This window comes from Elaeis guineensis, chromosome 4 (genome assembly GCF_000442705.2).
Source record: "Elaeis guineensis isolate ETL-2024a chromosome 4, EG11, whole genome shotgun sequence".
Classification (NCBI taxonomy): domain Eukaryota; kingdom Viridiplantae; phylum Streptophyta; class Magnoliopsida; order Arecales; family Arecaceae; genus Elaeis; species Elaeis guineensis.
The window spans coordinates 4,817,901-4,834,341 of record NC_025996.2 but is presented as its reverse complement, the minus strand read 5'-3'; the positions used below and the strand labels follow the sequence as shown (position 1 = coordinate 4,834,341).

General features: G+C 33.8%; 1 protein-coding gene across 1 annotated transcript; it reads right to left on the bottom strand.

Moving 5' to 3' along the window:
• Positions 1-210: 210 nt before the first annotated feature.
• LOC105044256 (uncharacterized) lies at positions 211-2,662 on the bottom strand. Its single transcript, XM_010922077.2, has one exon. It carries the CDS (start codon positions 2,580-2,582, stop codon positions 297-299), a length of 2,286 nt encoding a protein of 761 aa, XP_010920379.2. The 5' UTR covers positions 2,583-2,662; the 3' UTR covers positions 211-296.
• Between the last annotated feature and the right edge of the window lie 13,779 nt (positions 2,663-16,441).

Below are 16,441 nucleotides of genomic sequence, written 5' to 3'. Positions count from 1 at the left end.
AGCTAGCATCACGTTTTGATTTAGTATTTGATTTCTAAAGAACCAGCAATAATCTTTCTGTATAAGTAGTAGGTTAGAAACATAAGGATGCAAGATTCATATAAAACATACCAAATTTCTCATGGGAAAAGACGCAAGATTCATATAAAGCATACCAAATTTCTCATGGGAACTGAACATGTCAATCTACAAGGAACAAGTCTTCCATACTTACGTTACATAAAATAGGAATAAAAAGAAAAATTAAAAAAAAAAGAAGAAGAAAAAGAAGAGGAGAGAGAGAGAGTCTGCAGTCTTTAGATGCTCCTCATTCGTATCCTAGAGAACCGATCATATATATTATCAATGTATCGGAAATAGGCAAGCCTCAAGGATCTCTTAAAGAATAAAATACCAAAGAACCCCCAAAATCCCACCACAAATCCTGGTCCCATGCTAAGATACAGCCATATTTTTTCATCACCATCTTCATGCGTTGACGATTGAACAACGGATGCTTGGTCACTCGAACAGTTTTTGGTCAGTGGAAATCCACAAAGTTCATCATTGCCACTATAGATTGATGGATCATCAAGTGTTTGTAGTTGATCACCGGATGGTATCCGTCCCGACAAGTGGTTGTTTGATAAGTTCAAGAAATCCAAGAATGTTAGAGAAGAGATGCTTTGAGGAATTGTGCTTGATAAGTGATTCCTGGACAAGTCAAGAGCTTCTAGATTTTTCAAGTTACCGATCAACTTTGGAATACTTCCATACAAAAGATTGCTTGAGAGATTCAGAAAAAGTAGGCCCGAAAGATTTGTTAGCTCTGTAGGGATCTCATGAGAGAGATAATTGCCTGAAAGGTCGATTCCCACCATTAGTGAAAGCGTTCTTTGAAAAACAGCCTCTCTGCCTTTCCAAATTATGGAAACGCTATCACTGTAGTAAAATGATCTACGGGAGTAAGGGGAGGCACGGGGGTAGGAAATGGATCCACAAGAGTCACCAGAGATACTGGGGTAGGAAATATATTTAAGGGGGTGGTAAAGGGAGGCACTGTCGGAGGAACTGGATCTACAGGAGTAAGGGGAGGCACGGCAGGAGGAACTAGATCCACGGGAGTAAGGGGAGGCACGGTAGGAGGAACTGGATCTACAGAAGTAATGGGAGACAAGGTGGGAATCGTGCTTCTTTTTTTTTTCTTTTTCTAGAGTGCCATCTACCATCGCGGTAAGATTACCCAAACCCTGCGGGATACTTTCTGAGATATTATTATGTGCAAGGTCTAAGAGCTGAAGCGAAGATAGATGTGATAGATGGGGAGGAATGCTACCATTTAACATATTCGAACTTAGACGGAGGATCATCAATGATGAAAGTCTCTCTCCTATCCAACTTGGAATATTTCCATGAATTTTGTTCCCCCCGAGGTCTAAAACGACCAACTGCGTGCAATTCTTCAATGAGGAAGGTATTTCTCCAATAAAACTATTGTTGTTCAAGTGCAGTGATTGGAGCGAAGACAAAGAACCTATAGAGCTCGGAATCATCCCAGAAAATTTGTTGTTTGCCAAATTCAGATATACCAGACCAATCATAGAATGTATTGATGTCGGAATCATCCCAGAAAAATTGTTGTTTGCCAAATTCAAGGAACGGAGGGATGCAAGTCCCATTATTGTCTGAGGAATTGGTCCACAGAGGGAATTGCTACTCAAATCTAACAGGAGTTGAAGATCCACCAAATTACCAAGCTGATATGGCATCTCTCCAGACAGGTCATTTCTGCTTAAATCCAACAAATAAAGGTCTGTCAGATTACCAAGCTTGGTTGGTATTGGACCGGTGAGTTTGTTTGCTGAGAGATCAAGATAATTAAGCTTGGAAGCATCACCTAACTCTGAAGGAATCAACCCTGACAACTGATTACTACTCAGATTGAGCTGGTATAAGAGACTCAAATTCCCCAGTTGAGGTGGGATGCGACCTCTGAGGTTGTTGTACGAGACCGAAATGAACTCAAGATTTGGAAGCTGAGCAATAGTGTCTGACAGCTCGCCCTCCAATTGGTTGGAGCTGAGGTCAAGGTCAGTCAGTGCCGTCATGTTTCCAATCTCTAGAGGGATTGGACCACTAAGTGAATTTTCCGATAGATCCAATTGCTGCAAGTCAGCCAGCCTCCCAATCTCTGATGGAATGGATGCATTGAAGTTGTTGGTGCTGAGATCTAACGAGGTAAGGTTGGAAAGAGCAGAGATGTTTGAAGGAATGGAGCCGTAGAGGAAGTTGGTAGTGAGGTTGAGCTTGGTGAGGCTGGGCAGAGAAGCAAAGTTTAATTCATGGAGGGTGCCGTTGAGGTTGGCATTGGGTAAGCTCAGCTGCACGATGCTGCCTGCGGAGTTGCTGCAGTCGACACCAAACCATCCGCATGGGGTGGTAGATTTGGCAAGGGACCATGAGCTCAGAGCATCTGGTTGAAACAAGCAGGACTTCCATTTGAGAAGAGCTTGTGCTTCGCTCTGTGCTCCGGCTTCCAAAAAGGAGAGGGAGATGAATAAAAGGAGGGGGAGGAGAAAAGGTTGGATTGGGATTGTCTTCATGACTAAAATGGAGGATTTGGATTTCAATGACTTGGGTTTTGGTTTGGTTACCTTGTTTTCGCAGCCAACTTATAGATGTAACGAATGAGGGAGGGGTAGGGAGGAGACGAAGGGAGTCATAAAAGGAAGCTTGATTGAAGGGTGTGAAAAGTTTGGGGTGTAGCTTTGATTACTTGGTGGTTGAGGGCAAAGAGAGGCAAGAAGGTCGTTTGGGGTGTCGCTTTGGTTGCTTGGTGGTTGATGGCCGAGTCAAGAAGGTCCCTCGTAGTGCTTGACCGGGGGACGCGTTATGAGTCAACTGGTCACCCACTGGCCTGGTGCGGGGCGGGGGACAAGTTATGGTGTGATTTTGTACGACGAAAGTAATTTAATAAGACTTTGTTATCAATCCCCTGGACAACAGTCTGCATTCTTCCACCAGTTGGCCATACCCTTTCTTTACTTCCTAATTGAATATTGCCATCAACTGGAAGAGAGCCCAACCATCATGCGGAAACATCAACAGGGCAGAGGTTGTCGTGTTTGCAGCTAGTACATTAAAATAAAACTATATTCAGACTACTCTCCGAATAATCTCTCCATGTCTTTGACCTTTGGAGGGACAACATATTTACTGCTGCAGCTTGTTAATCCTTCAATGATGCCTAGAAGTTCTATATCACTGTAACAAATGAAGTCTATAGCAATGAACTTTGGGTAATATTTGATAAAATCATTACAATAAATACTTTCTAATAATATTTTTAAAAAAAATATCATAAAAAATATATAATGTTGCAGTGCATTATAAGTGTTACTAAAAATTATAATAGTACCTTATAACTATTATAAAAAAATTATATTCTATAGTAACAGCTTTAAAAATTATTGTAGAAAGTCTATAATTTTATAATGATTATTTATAGATGTTACCAAAATTTGGATATTGCGACGGTATCTTGTAAAGACAATATTTTTAAGTAAAATAAAATTTAATTGATAATATATATAATTTTACTATAGAATTTCATAAGATAACATATGAATGATTCAAGCTTATACACAAGTCTCCCTTTACGAGAAAAGAGCAAGAGCCATGTTACTGAAAGAAGATTTTAATTCAAAATCCAACATTGAGAATGTGTAATAGATCGAGAATCATGCATGACTCACACAACATGATGACTTAATTTTCCTGGTTGTCGAGGATGCCATTTTTTAGGTTCAAAGACTAGTCTTTTTTCAAGCTGGATTCTTCTACCAAGAAAGTTCATTGATGCTACTTTCTAATTATTTGACTGAGAAGACTTTTAGGGTTTGTTTAGTTGGGATAATCTAATGATTCTTGAAAATCATTAGTCTAAAAAAAGGCTATAGGAGAAAATAAATTTTACTATGTTTGATTAAAAGAAAATTTACTTTGAAAAATAAAATTGAAAAAAGATTACTATATTTGGTTTGAGATAATCTTATATGAAAAAATTATCAAATTTTCTACAACATCCTTGATTAAACAATTCAAATAATAACATTATTTTTTTAGTCCATTTATGACCCACTTATATAAATGTCATCTATATTGGCAATTTTGAATATTAAAATATATTTACATAAATAAATAAATATTTTTATTAATTATATATATACTATAAAATATATTTCTTATTATACATAAATTTTAGTACATTTTGGTATCTATATAAATATACTAATTATTAATAAATCTTTCTAACATAAGTTGCTGGAACCTCAAATAGCTCTATATCAAGAGTGCAAGTAATGCCATTCCCCTATTAACTCTTTATTTATTGAGCTTCCAATATCTTTCCTTCCTCTTTTCTTTAAATACATGTATACCTTACAATAATTATAATTGATGCAATGCATTTGCCTAAGAACTTTATTTCTAGATAGTGAAATATAAATAGATCACAACTCTATAACATTATCAAGCATTCCAATCATCAGTGATGGCTCATATAACAAACTTCCCTCCATATTTTAACCAATACAAATGGATTGAATCCCCGTAAGAGAAATATACAACATGCCCTTTAGGGATCCAATCAAATGAATTGGTATGTGCAAAAAAAATATTAATAGTCCAGATAAAAGTAGCTCATAATTTGAAATACCAAATGCATCGGTACCTCCCATAACTATTTCAACCCCTCTGTTAAAGGCTGCAGGAAAACATCAATATCATTACCTGAATACTTAATTATAACCTAGAATAATCATTGATAAAATAACTAAAGATCATTTCATGTACATCTATGGTGGCAAATTATAAAAATTAAAATGACTAGCTAAGTGCTATAGGTATAGCTCAAAGTCCAAAATGGATTAAAGCTATCACTATCTAAACACGACCAAATACTATAACCATCAGAGATAAATTAGCATGCTATCATCAAATACTTTCCATATTAAACTATCCACTAGATGTCTTAATATTTCATCTGTATATAACTTTTATTATATCATCTCATTGATGAAGCTATTTTTAATAATGTATAGATCATTTTCAATCTAGATAATAAAGGAAAGTAATACAAAATTTTGGTCAATTTTTTCTTATTTTATGTAGCATTCATTTTATTCAATAGATCACCCTCATTTTCTTTATACATTATCCATCATGAAGATCCACACATATTGCATGACTCTTAGTCAATATTTTTGCCTTAGTATAATATATAGTTATTTAACTAATTGTGAATCTTCTTGTGTCCAAAATCCAATTCTTTTACTAGTTTGTTGGCTTCATAAGAAGAGACGATGGCAAAGCAATGCTGTCCAGACATGCATCCTTTAATAATAGAAGTAGCAAAGCAAAACTCTTACTAGACCACTCATTCAAATATTTCAAATGAAATAAATACATAAGAAAAGAAATTTTTAAAAAATTATTACAACCCAAATATAATTCTTGATTACAATCTTTCAATAAGTTGTGATACCAAACTGTCTCATTATTAATGAATGTATAAGCTATGCAACATATATAAGATCAGTAAATATAGATCCATCAAGCATTACAATCGCTTCTTATGCTCCACTAGAATCTCCTAAATTTCCAACACCAAGTCCAAGAGTATCTTTAAGCAAACCCCTCATATAATCCTCTCTTATAGGATTCTTTTGCGAATTGCATGATCCAAAATCAGATATATATTCTAGAAAGGAGGGTTGATTATGTGAAGATGTCAATATAGACTCTCCATCAAATACGCACTTACTATAACCCTCTAGAAAACTATTCCATATTAAATATTCTTCAATAGTTTCTAGAGTGAGAGGAACAATTTGCATATTTTTTGCATAGACATAGAATAGTCCTATTCATCGATGCTTTCTCAATAGCTAATTTAATGAAATTTTGAACTCAATTTAAATAATCTTTACTAGATCTTGACTTATTTATTTAACTTTTATCCATTCTATAAGAATAACAACTAAAATCACAATTTATCTAAAAAAAAGTAGAAGTGGTCTATACTCTATATTTCTAATGTATTGTATGCAATTTTAAATGATTAAAGAAAGCCACTTTTACCTTTAGCCCCCTAGAAAAAAAAAAAAAAAGAAAGCCACTTTTAGTTTTGGCTTGTCAAATTTCTTGGGATTCTTCATGCCTAATGCTCCTGCCCTTATGATCCTCACATTCACACCTAACATTATATCGGCCACGGCCTCCAATGTTATTGCTAAGCATTCTCTTTAGACCCAAAAAGGGATTGCAATGAATCGAATATAAATGGGTCAGTCAATATCCATACCCATCCTATTACTACAAACCCATATCCATATCCATCTCGGATCAAGTCGGATTAGGTCAAGTAGAGGTTTGAGTCAGATCCGATCGGATAGATAAAAGGGATACCTTCTATCATTATTTTCATCTATTAGCATCCATGGCATTAAACTTCTCTTTTTTTTTTATGGGGATTTAAATGAGCTTGGACACCATCTTCCAGTTAATTATGATAATATTATTTGGAACACAATATAGTAGATGTTTGGACTATGGAACCCATGACTCTCAGGGGTTTGCTGGAATATTGTGAGTCAAGGAAGTCAGTCCTTGTTACGAGAATTCATACACACAGCGGGAAGGAAGTCGTTGAGGTACTTTGAGTCAATGTGAAATGTAGGATAATTGATAGAGTAGAGAAACTTTTCCAATGGAGACTCTGCTGACTGATCTTTTTTGTTCACATGGACCATCGGTGGAGTGAAACTTTGACTAAAACTTTATGGTCCATCTACTGACTAAAGTGTGCAAGGTGCAATTAAAGAAAGCCACTTTTACTTTTAACCAAAAAAAAAAGCCACTTTTAGTCTTGGCTTGTTGAATCTCATGGGATTCTTCATGCCTATGCTCCAACCCTTATGATCGTCACGTTCACACCTAACATTATACCAGCCACGACCTTCCATTGTTATTGGTAAGCACTCTCGCCCTTCAGTCTCGAAAAGAGATAGCAACGAATCAAATATAGAGTAAGTCGGCCAATATCGGTACATATCCCATGACTAAAAACTTCATACCCATATCCTCTCCGTACTATCTCAGATCGAGTAAGGTCAGATCAAGTAATATTGCTCCAAGAATTGATTTTGATGATCACAAACCATTTGAAGGGACTACTAATGAGTTTTTTATCTTTGAAAGAATGTTTTAGTGATGTTTCAGGTAGTCCAAACTATTGAGTTTAAAAAGCTCCATTAAATGTGTCAAAGTTGAAGTTTTTGCAAATTGAAGGAGTTTTTGAAGCCTTTTGAAAGTGTCAAACATATTTAAAATCATTTAAGAGTATTTGAAAGTATTTTGCTAAGTTTCGGACTTTAAATATATGAAAAATTGGATTGGAAGAAAATAGGATGACCCGTCTGGATCATCCTCTTTCATAGGGTAGCCGGCACGCACTGTTTTAGCTTGTGGCACGCAGTGGGACGACCCATATGGGACGATCCTTGAAACCTTAAGATCAAAACAGAGAGGCTGTTTTCTGTCTGGCTAAATGAGGCATCCCATGGGATGTCCCATTGCTGGTGAGGTATCCCATGGGACGTCCCATTCTGGTGAACACGCGTAACGGCCAGTTTTCAGTCCATTTTTGATGCATTTAATGCATATTAAACACTCTCCAACGGCTCTTAACTGACACTAAGACACTCTCAAGTCCAAATGAAGGTTATAAATGCTCTTTTGAGGTGAAAAATCAATGAAGTTTCATGCATTCAAGCTCACATTAGTGAAAGTGAAAGAAATTCTTAAAAAGAAAGAAAAGAAGCATTCAATCAGTTCACCAACCACTCTCCAGCTGTATTGAAGTGTGCTAATCAATTGAGGATGTTCAGCAAAGACTTCTTCTCCTTAAGTATTGTATTTTTATTATATTTATTGTGCTCATTTAAGAGGTTATTGTGTTGAAATTCCTGTATACTATTTTCTTGCTATAATATTTTGAGTTTTGAATTTTGGAGGGTTCCAAAACTCAGATAGGTTGATCTGAATCTGAAATCAGAGTATTATGGGTTGGCTCGTATCTGAAAAATAAGTGTTCTTATTTGGATAGCAAGGGTCGGTGTTATCCGACGAGTTGTATCTTATAATCTTTTTAGTGGATTGAATTCTCTAGAAGAGACTTGGGGAGTGCATGTAGGTGCAAGGTTGACACCGAACCACTATAAATCTCTTATGTTTGTTGTGCTTGTATCTCTTTATTTATTATTTATGTCTTATACTTGCTTACTTGTCATTTATGGTTGAATTTATTTTTTTAGCTAATCAATTCACTCCACTTAACAAGTATAGCACATTACTTGAATGCACTAATCATAAAAATTTTAAAAAGACCTAATTCACCCCTCTCTTCGACTCCATATCTAGACAACAAGTGGTATCAGAGTTTGGTGCTCTAGCCTCTGTGTGATTTAACCATCAAGAGCCAAAGATTTATGGCAGCCCAATTTGGCACATCCCTAGCTGAGGGGCAATCCACAAACCAACCTCTACTTTTCAATGGGTCAAACTATACCTATTGAAAAGCTCAGATGAAAATTTTCATTCAAATACTTGACTATGATATATGGAGTATCATAGTAAATGGACCCCATCACCCACTAAATTGATTGATGATGTGTCTCTCCCTAAATCGGAAGATGAATGAAATGAATTTGATAAGAAAATGGCTCAGCTCAATGCTAAAGTCATGAATGTCTTATATTGTGCCTTAGATGCAAATGAATTTAACCATATTTCTACTTGTAATTCAGCTAAAAAAATTTGAGATAGATTAGAAGTTACATATAAAGGCACAAACTAAGTAAAAGAATCTAAAATTAATATGCTTGTGCATAACTATGAATTATTTAAAATGAAACCTGAAGAGTCAATAACATAAATGTTTACTCGTTTCACTGACATCATAAACAGTCTAAAAAATCTTGGCAAGTATTACTCTAACAGTGATCTTATGGAAAAAGTACTTAGGTCTCTATCAAAGTCGTGGGAGATAAAGATCACAATAATTCAAGAAGCCAAAGACTTAAACACTCTATCTTTGGAGGAGCTACTTGGATCCCTCATGACCCATGAGCTAATCATAAAGCAACATTCTGAAGAAGAGACCAGAAGAAAGAAGACAATAGCTCTCAAATCAATAGCTCAAGAAGAAGAACATTCAAAAAAATCACAGAATAGTGAAGAAGATAAGGACTTAGCTTTAATCATCAAAAAATTCAGACGTTTTATGAGGAAAAGAAGATAAGGGATTAAGAGAAGACCACCAGCTAAGGGAGAGCCAAGTAAAGAAAAAGAAAAAGAGCAATCCATCATCTGTTATGAGTGCAAGAAGTCGGACCACTTCAGATCGGACTGTCCCCAGTTCAAGAAAAATCAGAAAAAGTTCAAAAAGAAAAAGATAATGATGGCTACGTGGAGCGACAGTGATGACTCCACCTCAGATAAAGAATCACATGAAGAAGCCAACCTGTGCCTTATAGCACATAAAAATGAGGTAATCCCTAAAACTCAAAATGAATTTTCTTATGATAAACTGTAACAAGCTTTTCATAAACTTTTGAATGATTTAAAAAAAAAATAGGATTGAAAAATAAAAATCTAAAATTAAAAAACCAAGCATTAGCTAAAAAAAAGAAGAAGTTGACAGCAAAAATAAAGAATTAGAAATAAAGAATTAAACTCTATTGAAAGAAAAAGATAAAATTTCAAGCTTAAACAAAAATCTTGTAAAAAAAAATCAGGATCTAAAGAAAGAGGTAACCAAATTGAAACCAATAATTGATAGATTTACTCTAAGTTCAAATAAACTTCAAATGACAATTGATAGTCAAAAAGCTGTGTATGATAAAGTCGGACTTAGCTATAATACTCTTAAAAAATAAAAATTTTGAAAAATATTTTTGTTAATACATTCGTGAGCAAATTATCAAATATTACTTATTTTAAATGTAGCAAAGTAAGACATAAAGCTTATATATGCTTATCAAATAAATTTATTGATACAAATATTAAGAAAATATAAATTCCAAAAAAAATCATTATGACTAACCCCAAAGGATCCAAGTTAGCTTGGATATCTAAAGTTAAAACTTGATTTTATGTGTGCAGGTATGTCTTGCATCCTAAGCAATAAAATAAAAGTAGTATCTTGATAGTGGGTGCTCAAGACATATGACCGGTGATGAATCTCAATTCATCACATTGGAAGCTAAAAATTGAGGGATGGTCACCTTTGGAGATAATGACAAAGAAAAAATCATCGATATTGGTAACATTGGTATCACTCCCTCCACTTATATTGAAAATATGTTACTTGTAGATGGTCTCAAGCATAATCTTTTAAGTATTAGTCAATTATGTGATAAAGATTATAAAGTAATTTTTGAATCATCTATGTGTATTGTAACTAGTCTTTTTGATGATAGCACTAGATTCATTGGGCATAGACATAGTAATATTTACATAATTGATTTGGATAATCTTTTCATGCAAAACATGTAATGTCTTGTGGCCATGAATGCTAAAATCAATGAGACTAGTTGACTTTGGCACCGTAGGCTTGCACGTATTAGTATACACATACTTTCTAAAATCATTAAAAAAAATTTAATTTTTGATTTGTCAAAAATAAGTTTTGACAAAGATAAAATTTATGTATATGTCAATTAGGTAAACAAACAATAGTTTCTTTTAAATCTAAGAACATTGTTTCAACTTCTAAACCTTTAAAATTTTTACATATGAATTTATTTGGTCCTATAAGAATACATAGTCTAGGAAGTAAAAAATATGATTTTATAATTATTGATAATTTTTTATATTTCACTTGAATTTTATTTTTAACATCCAAAGATAAAGTATTTTCAGTATTTTTTAAATTTTGTCGAAAGATTTCAAATGAAAAAAATTTACCAATTGTTTCAATTCGTAGTGACCTTGGTACTGAATTTGAAAATAAGAATTTTAAAAAATTTTATGATAAAAAAGATATAGATCATAATTTTTTAGTATCTAGAATACCACAATAAAATGGAGTAGTAGAGAAAAAAATATGACTCTTGAAGAAATAGTCCATACAATACTATGTAAAAGCAAGCTCCCAAAGTACTTTTGGATAGAAGCAATCAGTACAGTATGTTACATCTTAAACCATGCTTCAATAAAATTAATTTTAGAAAAAATACCTTATGAATTATGAAAAAGTAGAAAACCTAACATAGGATATTTTTATATTTTTGACTGTCGTTATTTTATTTTAAATAATGAAAAAGATAGCTTAGGTAAATTTGATGCTAAATCTGATGAAGCTATCTTTTCTGGCTATTTCACTTCTAGCAAAATTTTTAGAGTATTTAATAAAAGAATACTAATAGTGAAAGAGCCAATTCATGCAGTTTTTGATGAAGCTAATGATCTTCCATCAAGGAAGAGAGAGGATACTGATGATACAGATATCATAGAAGATGGAATGAAAGAACTCACCATCAATGACTCAAATGAGCGAAACAAAGAATAATTGGAAGAAAAATATGAGGATGAAAGTATCAATGATCAAAATATTCAAGAATAATCTTAAGATACAAGTAATCTTTTAAGATAATGGAGGTATGTCCATAATCATCCCAAAGAATTAATTATTGGTGATCCGACATAAGAGGTAAAAACTAAATCTTCTCTTAGAGATATATGTAATTATGTAGCTTTTGTTTCACACCTAGAACCTAAAACAATAGATGAAGCTGAAAAGGATCATAACTGGATAATTACCATGCAAGAAGAGCTAAATCAATTTAAAAAAAATAATGTATGGACTCTTGTTGCTAGATCTAAAAATCATCTAATAATCAGAACAAAATGGGTATATAGGAATAAATTAGATGAAGATAGTAATGTAATCAGAAATAAAGTAAGATTAGTTGCTAAAGGATATAATCAATAAGAAAAAAATAATTTTGATAAAATATTTGCATCTGTTGCTAGACTAGAAGCCATAAGAATGCTGCTTGCTTTTGCTTATTTCATAAACTTAAATTATTTCAAATAGATGTTAAAAGTATTTTTTTAAATGATTATATTGCTGAAGAAGTATATATAGAACGATCTTCAGATTTTAAAAATCATGAATATCCAGATCATGTATTTAAATTAAACAAAGTATTGTATGGTTTAAAACAAGCTCCTAGGGTTTGATATGAAAGATTAAGTAAGTTCTTACTAGAAAATAATTTTTCAAGAGAAAATGTAGATATAACTCTTTTTATAAAAAGAAAAGATGAAAAAATTTTAGTTATACAAATATATGTTGATGATGTTATATTTGGATCTACTAATGAAGCTTTGTGCCAAGAATTTGTCAAGCTCATGCATGGAGAGTTCGAGATGAGCATGATAGGAGAACTTACTTTCTTCCTCAGACTTCAGATCAAGCAAATGAAGGAAAGGATCTCTATCACCCAAAGTAAGTACATAAGAGAACTATTAAAAAAAATTAAAATGGAGAGCTTCAAAAATGTAAGTACATCTGACCCCTTCCTATAAATTAGATAAAGATGAACATGACAAAAATATTGATTCAAAGCTTTATAGAGGCATGATAGGCTCTTTGTTATATCTTACTACTAACAGATCTGATATAATGTTTAGTGTATGTATGTGCGCTAGATATCAGTCAAATCTTAAGAAATCTTACCTAAATGCTGTTAAAAAAAATTTTAAATACTTAAAAAGAACACAAAATCTAGGACTTTGATTCTCAAAATAATTTTTTTTGGACTTAATAGGTTACTCAGATGCAGACTTTGCTGGATATAGATTAGATAAAAAGAGTACTAGTGAAACTTGTCAATTTCTAGGAGTGAACTTAATCTCTTGATTTAGCAAGAAGCAAAATTCGGTAGCATTGTCTACGACCGAGGTCGAGTACATTACAATCGAAAGTTACTGTGCTCAAATCCTGTGAATTAAACAACAGCTCATAGATTTTAGATTTGAATTTAAAAATATTTTCATAAGATGTGATAACACTAGTGCCATTAATCTGATCAAAAAATCAATCCAACATTCTAGGTCAAAACACATTAAAATTAGATATTATTTTATAAGAGAACATGTTCAAAATAATGATGTAGCATTTGAATACATAAATACTAAAAATCAATTAGCTTATATTTTCATCAAAGTATTAAATAAAAATAAATTTTATGAAATTAAAAAAAATTGGGCATCTTAGATCCTTCTGCTTAAACTCCAATCATAATCTCACTCTCAAAATCTATCCAAAATCTCTTGACTTCATTATCTTAATTTTGGGAGGCATCTATCCTTTTTTTTAGATTATTTTAAATTAATTAAAAAATTATCAGTGCTATTCAGATATAATCTTGGATTTTTTTCATTGAAATATTCCAAAAATCATACTAAAATTTACCTAGACTCTTTATGATCATCTTAAGTCGATATAAGCCTTTTCAATTTTTTTTCTTTTGAATTTTTTTATTTTTTTTAAATTATTTTTTCATCATCTGATGTTTTCCTGGATGGAGCATCCCAATTGATCGGATATATGGATTTCATATGAGCCGACCCATTTAATCCTTCTCTTAAAACCTAAGTGGGGTGACTCAATCACTGTGCTTTTTCCTCTTCTTCTCGTCCCAAACCGAAAACACTTCTTCTAGCTCTTCACCGGCCACAAATCCATACAAAAAATTTTGAATTTTCACCTTAAATTCTAGGGCAAACACATTCTCTCGGTATATTCTTAATCAAAACCATCTCCATCTTACTCTCCATCAAAATCTCAAGCCCTAATCCGTGACAATCACCCCAAAATCTTTTTTTTCTTCTCATTTCCATCCATTCTTCACCCTTCTCTATTTTTTTGACCGATTCTCCGACTCTCTTTGGGATAATGGCCCTCAAAATGAGGTTGCCGTAGAGAAGGAAGTCAGTGAGGTCTTTGGAGGCTGAAGAATGAAGGAAGAAGACTGCTCAAGCACCAGCTCAAGCCTCTCCTCCGATCACCCCAAGTAAGATCCCTTTATCTGCAAGAAAAGAAGCTCTAAGAAGGAATGTTGATTTCTTAAGAAATGATGGATTTTCTATTAGTGAAAAATTGATTAAGCAAGGATGGAGATTTTCCTATAATTTGTCTGAGCCCATTTACATTGATCTTCTCAACGAGTTTTATTCTAATCTAGTTTTCACTGATGGAGTTCTAAAGTCAATTATCAAGGGTGTCTAGATTATACTTAATGCTCCTAAGCTAGGTAGACTCCTTCAAATATCCTATGAGGATAGCTACCTAGATGAGCTTCTCAAAAAAAAAATCAGGCTTAGGACCATCCTAGGAAAAGAGGATTTAGAGGGATTTATGAAAATTGAAACCAAAGATCTGAGCGTGGAGATGAGATTGCTCCACCACATGGTGTCTGAGATTTTTTTTTTTTGAGAGAGAAGATATGATTTGATGACTGATCGAGACATCTGCTTAATGCACCATGTAGTCTCTGAAATTCTCTTAAATCGTCATTTTTTATGATTGATGCCATGAGGGAGGCCCTAAACAGATCCAAGGCTCCCTTACCATATGGTATGGCTCTTACTGTAATTTTTAGAGAGTCTGGAGTGAGCTTTGAGGGAGAGATTATTTGCAGATTATCGAACACTGACACTTACAACGACCACTCCCTTCAACATATGAGATTTATCAGAGTGGATGATTGTTGGACCAAAGCCCGAGGTACTACAGTCAAAGAGGAGGATGAGGAGAAGGAGCGTGCTGAGGGGGAGGGTCACTCATCACCACCTATGCCTAGGCAAAGCCCTGATGATCATTTTGTATCGGAGCCTGAGGCAGGACCCTCAGTCAGTGTACCCCCATCTTCGAGCCGTACCGTGCCATCTTCTTTTAATATGGGGGAGGATGAGATGGGACTGTTGGCTAAGCGAGTAGCTGGTATTCTCTCCATCTAGCAGCAGTAGTTTCAGAAGCAAATCCTTCAGTAGCTTCATCAATTTTAACAGTATCCGCAACAGATCCTCCAGCAGGTGCAGCAGCAGCAGTAGTATCATTCACCTCAATCGAGTTTTTTTTCTACCTCTTCCTCAGATCTTTCAATCGTGCTACATATTTTCTCATTGATACAGCTTTTATCTGATCTGAGCTCTAGACTGGAGAGTGTAGAGAATTTCTTGCTCAGGTTCTGTGATAGGATCTTTGATATTGAGAGGGAGATCAGACTGATATAGGATTCACTATCAGCAAAAGCGAGCACATCGAGCACCTCTTCACCTCAGTTGGTTGATTTGGCTCGAAAAGTAAAGAGACTTCATAGCCTGCTTCGTTTGACACTTAAGCTGATCCAGAATGATATCAGAGACTCGAGAGATTTCATCTTTTCTGATCTTGAGGGGCTCCGTGTTTCTTTGAGGGGGGTCTTGTCCTAGTTAGATGCCATTAAGACTCAGCTCCAGTCCAGGCCCTCTGCATCCAATGAGCCTGCTTTTGTCCAGCTTATTGCATTTCATCTCCTGACATCTTCTACTCAGACCAGATCTTCCAGTCAAGGCCGAGGTTGATTATATTTCAGTTGTCTTGATCTTGAGCTTCATGCCCATTCTCACTGATCTGATCATTTTGTACTAGACTTTTTAGGTCTCATACTACTTAGTTGTCATATTTTGTTAAATGTATAAGAACACTATATTGGTATCATAAATATGTACTATGAATGAATGTACTTGACTCTTGTAACCTCTTATTTTGTTGTAATTAATGTATGAGGTTATCCATTATCATCACTTTGTATGAGTGATTTTTATTTATATGTGAATGAATGAATGACTATTACATTTGAATGAATGTATTATTACTCTGATACCTGATGTACCACTATAATTCATTAAATATCTTACTCTCTCTAGTCCATTTTTGATGATGTCAAAAAAAAAAGAGAAGACAGTCTATCTTGAATTTTTTTTTAAAATTTTATTTTAGTACGATACAGTATTTTGCTCTGATACGTCCATCTTTTACTCTGATACGTCTATCTTTACTTCTATTTTGACATCTTTTGAAAAATACTCTGATATATCTATTTTTTTTGTGTGCTCTGACATTTTTATTTTTACCTTGATACCAAAATACCCTGATACATCTATTTTTGATTTTGCAAAATACTCTAATACTTTCTCTTTTGATTTTTGCTCTGATGTTTTCATCTTTGCCTTAATATCAAAATAAGAAAAAGAGAAAGAAAAATTTTTTTATACACATATTGCTCTACAACTAAAGACAAGGAAGAGAAGAAAAAATCTCTTTTATGAACCATTTTTGCTCTAATAA

Excerpts from the sequence above, each read along its gene's own strand:
- LOC105044256 (XM_010922077.2), bottom strand. The coding sequence starts at position 2,582 with ATGAAGACAATCCCAATCCAACCTTTTCTCCTCCCCCTCCTTTTATTC.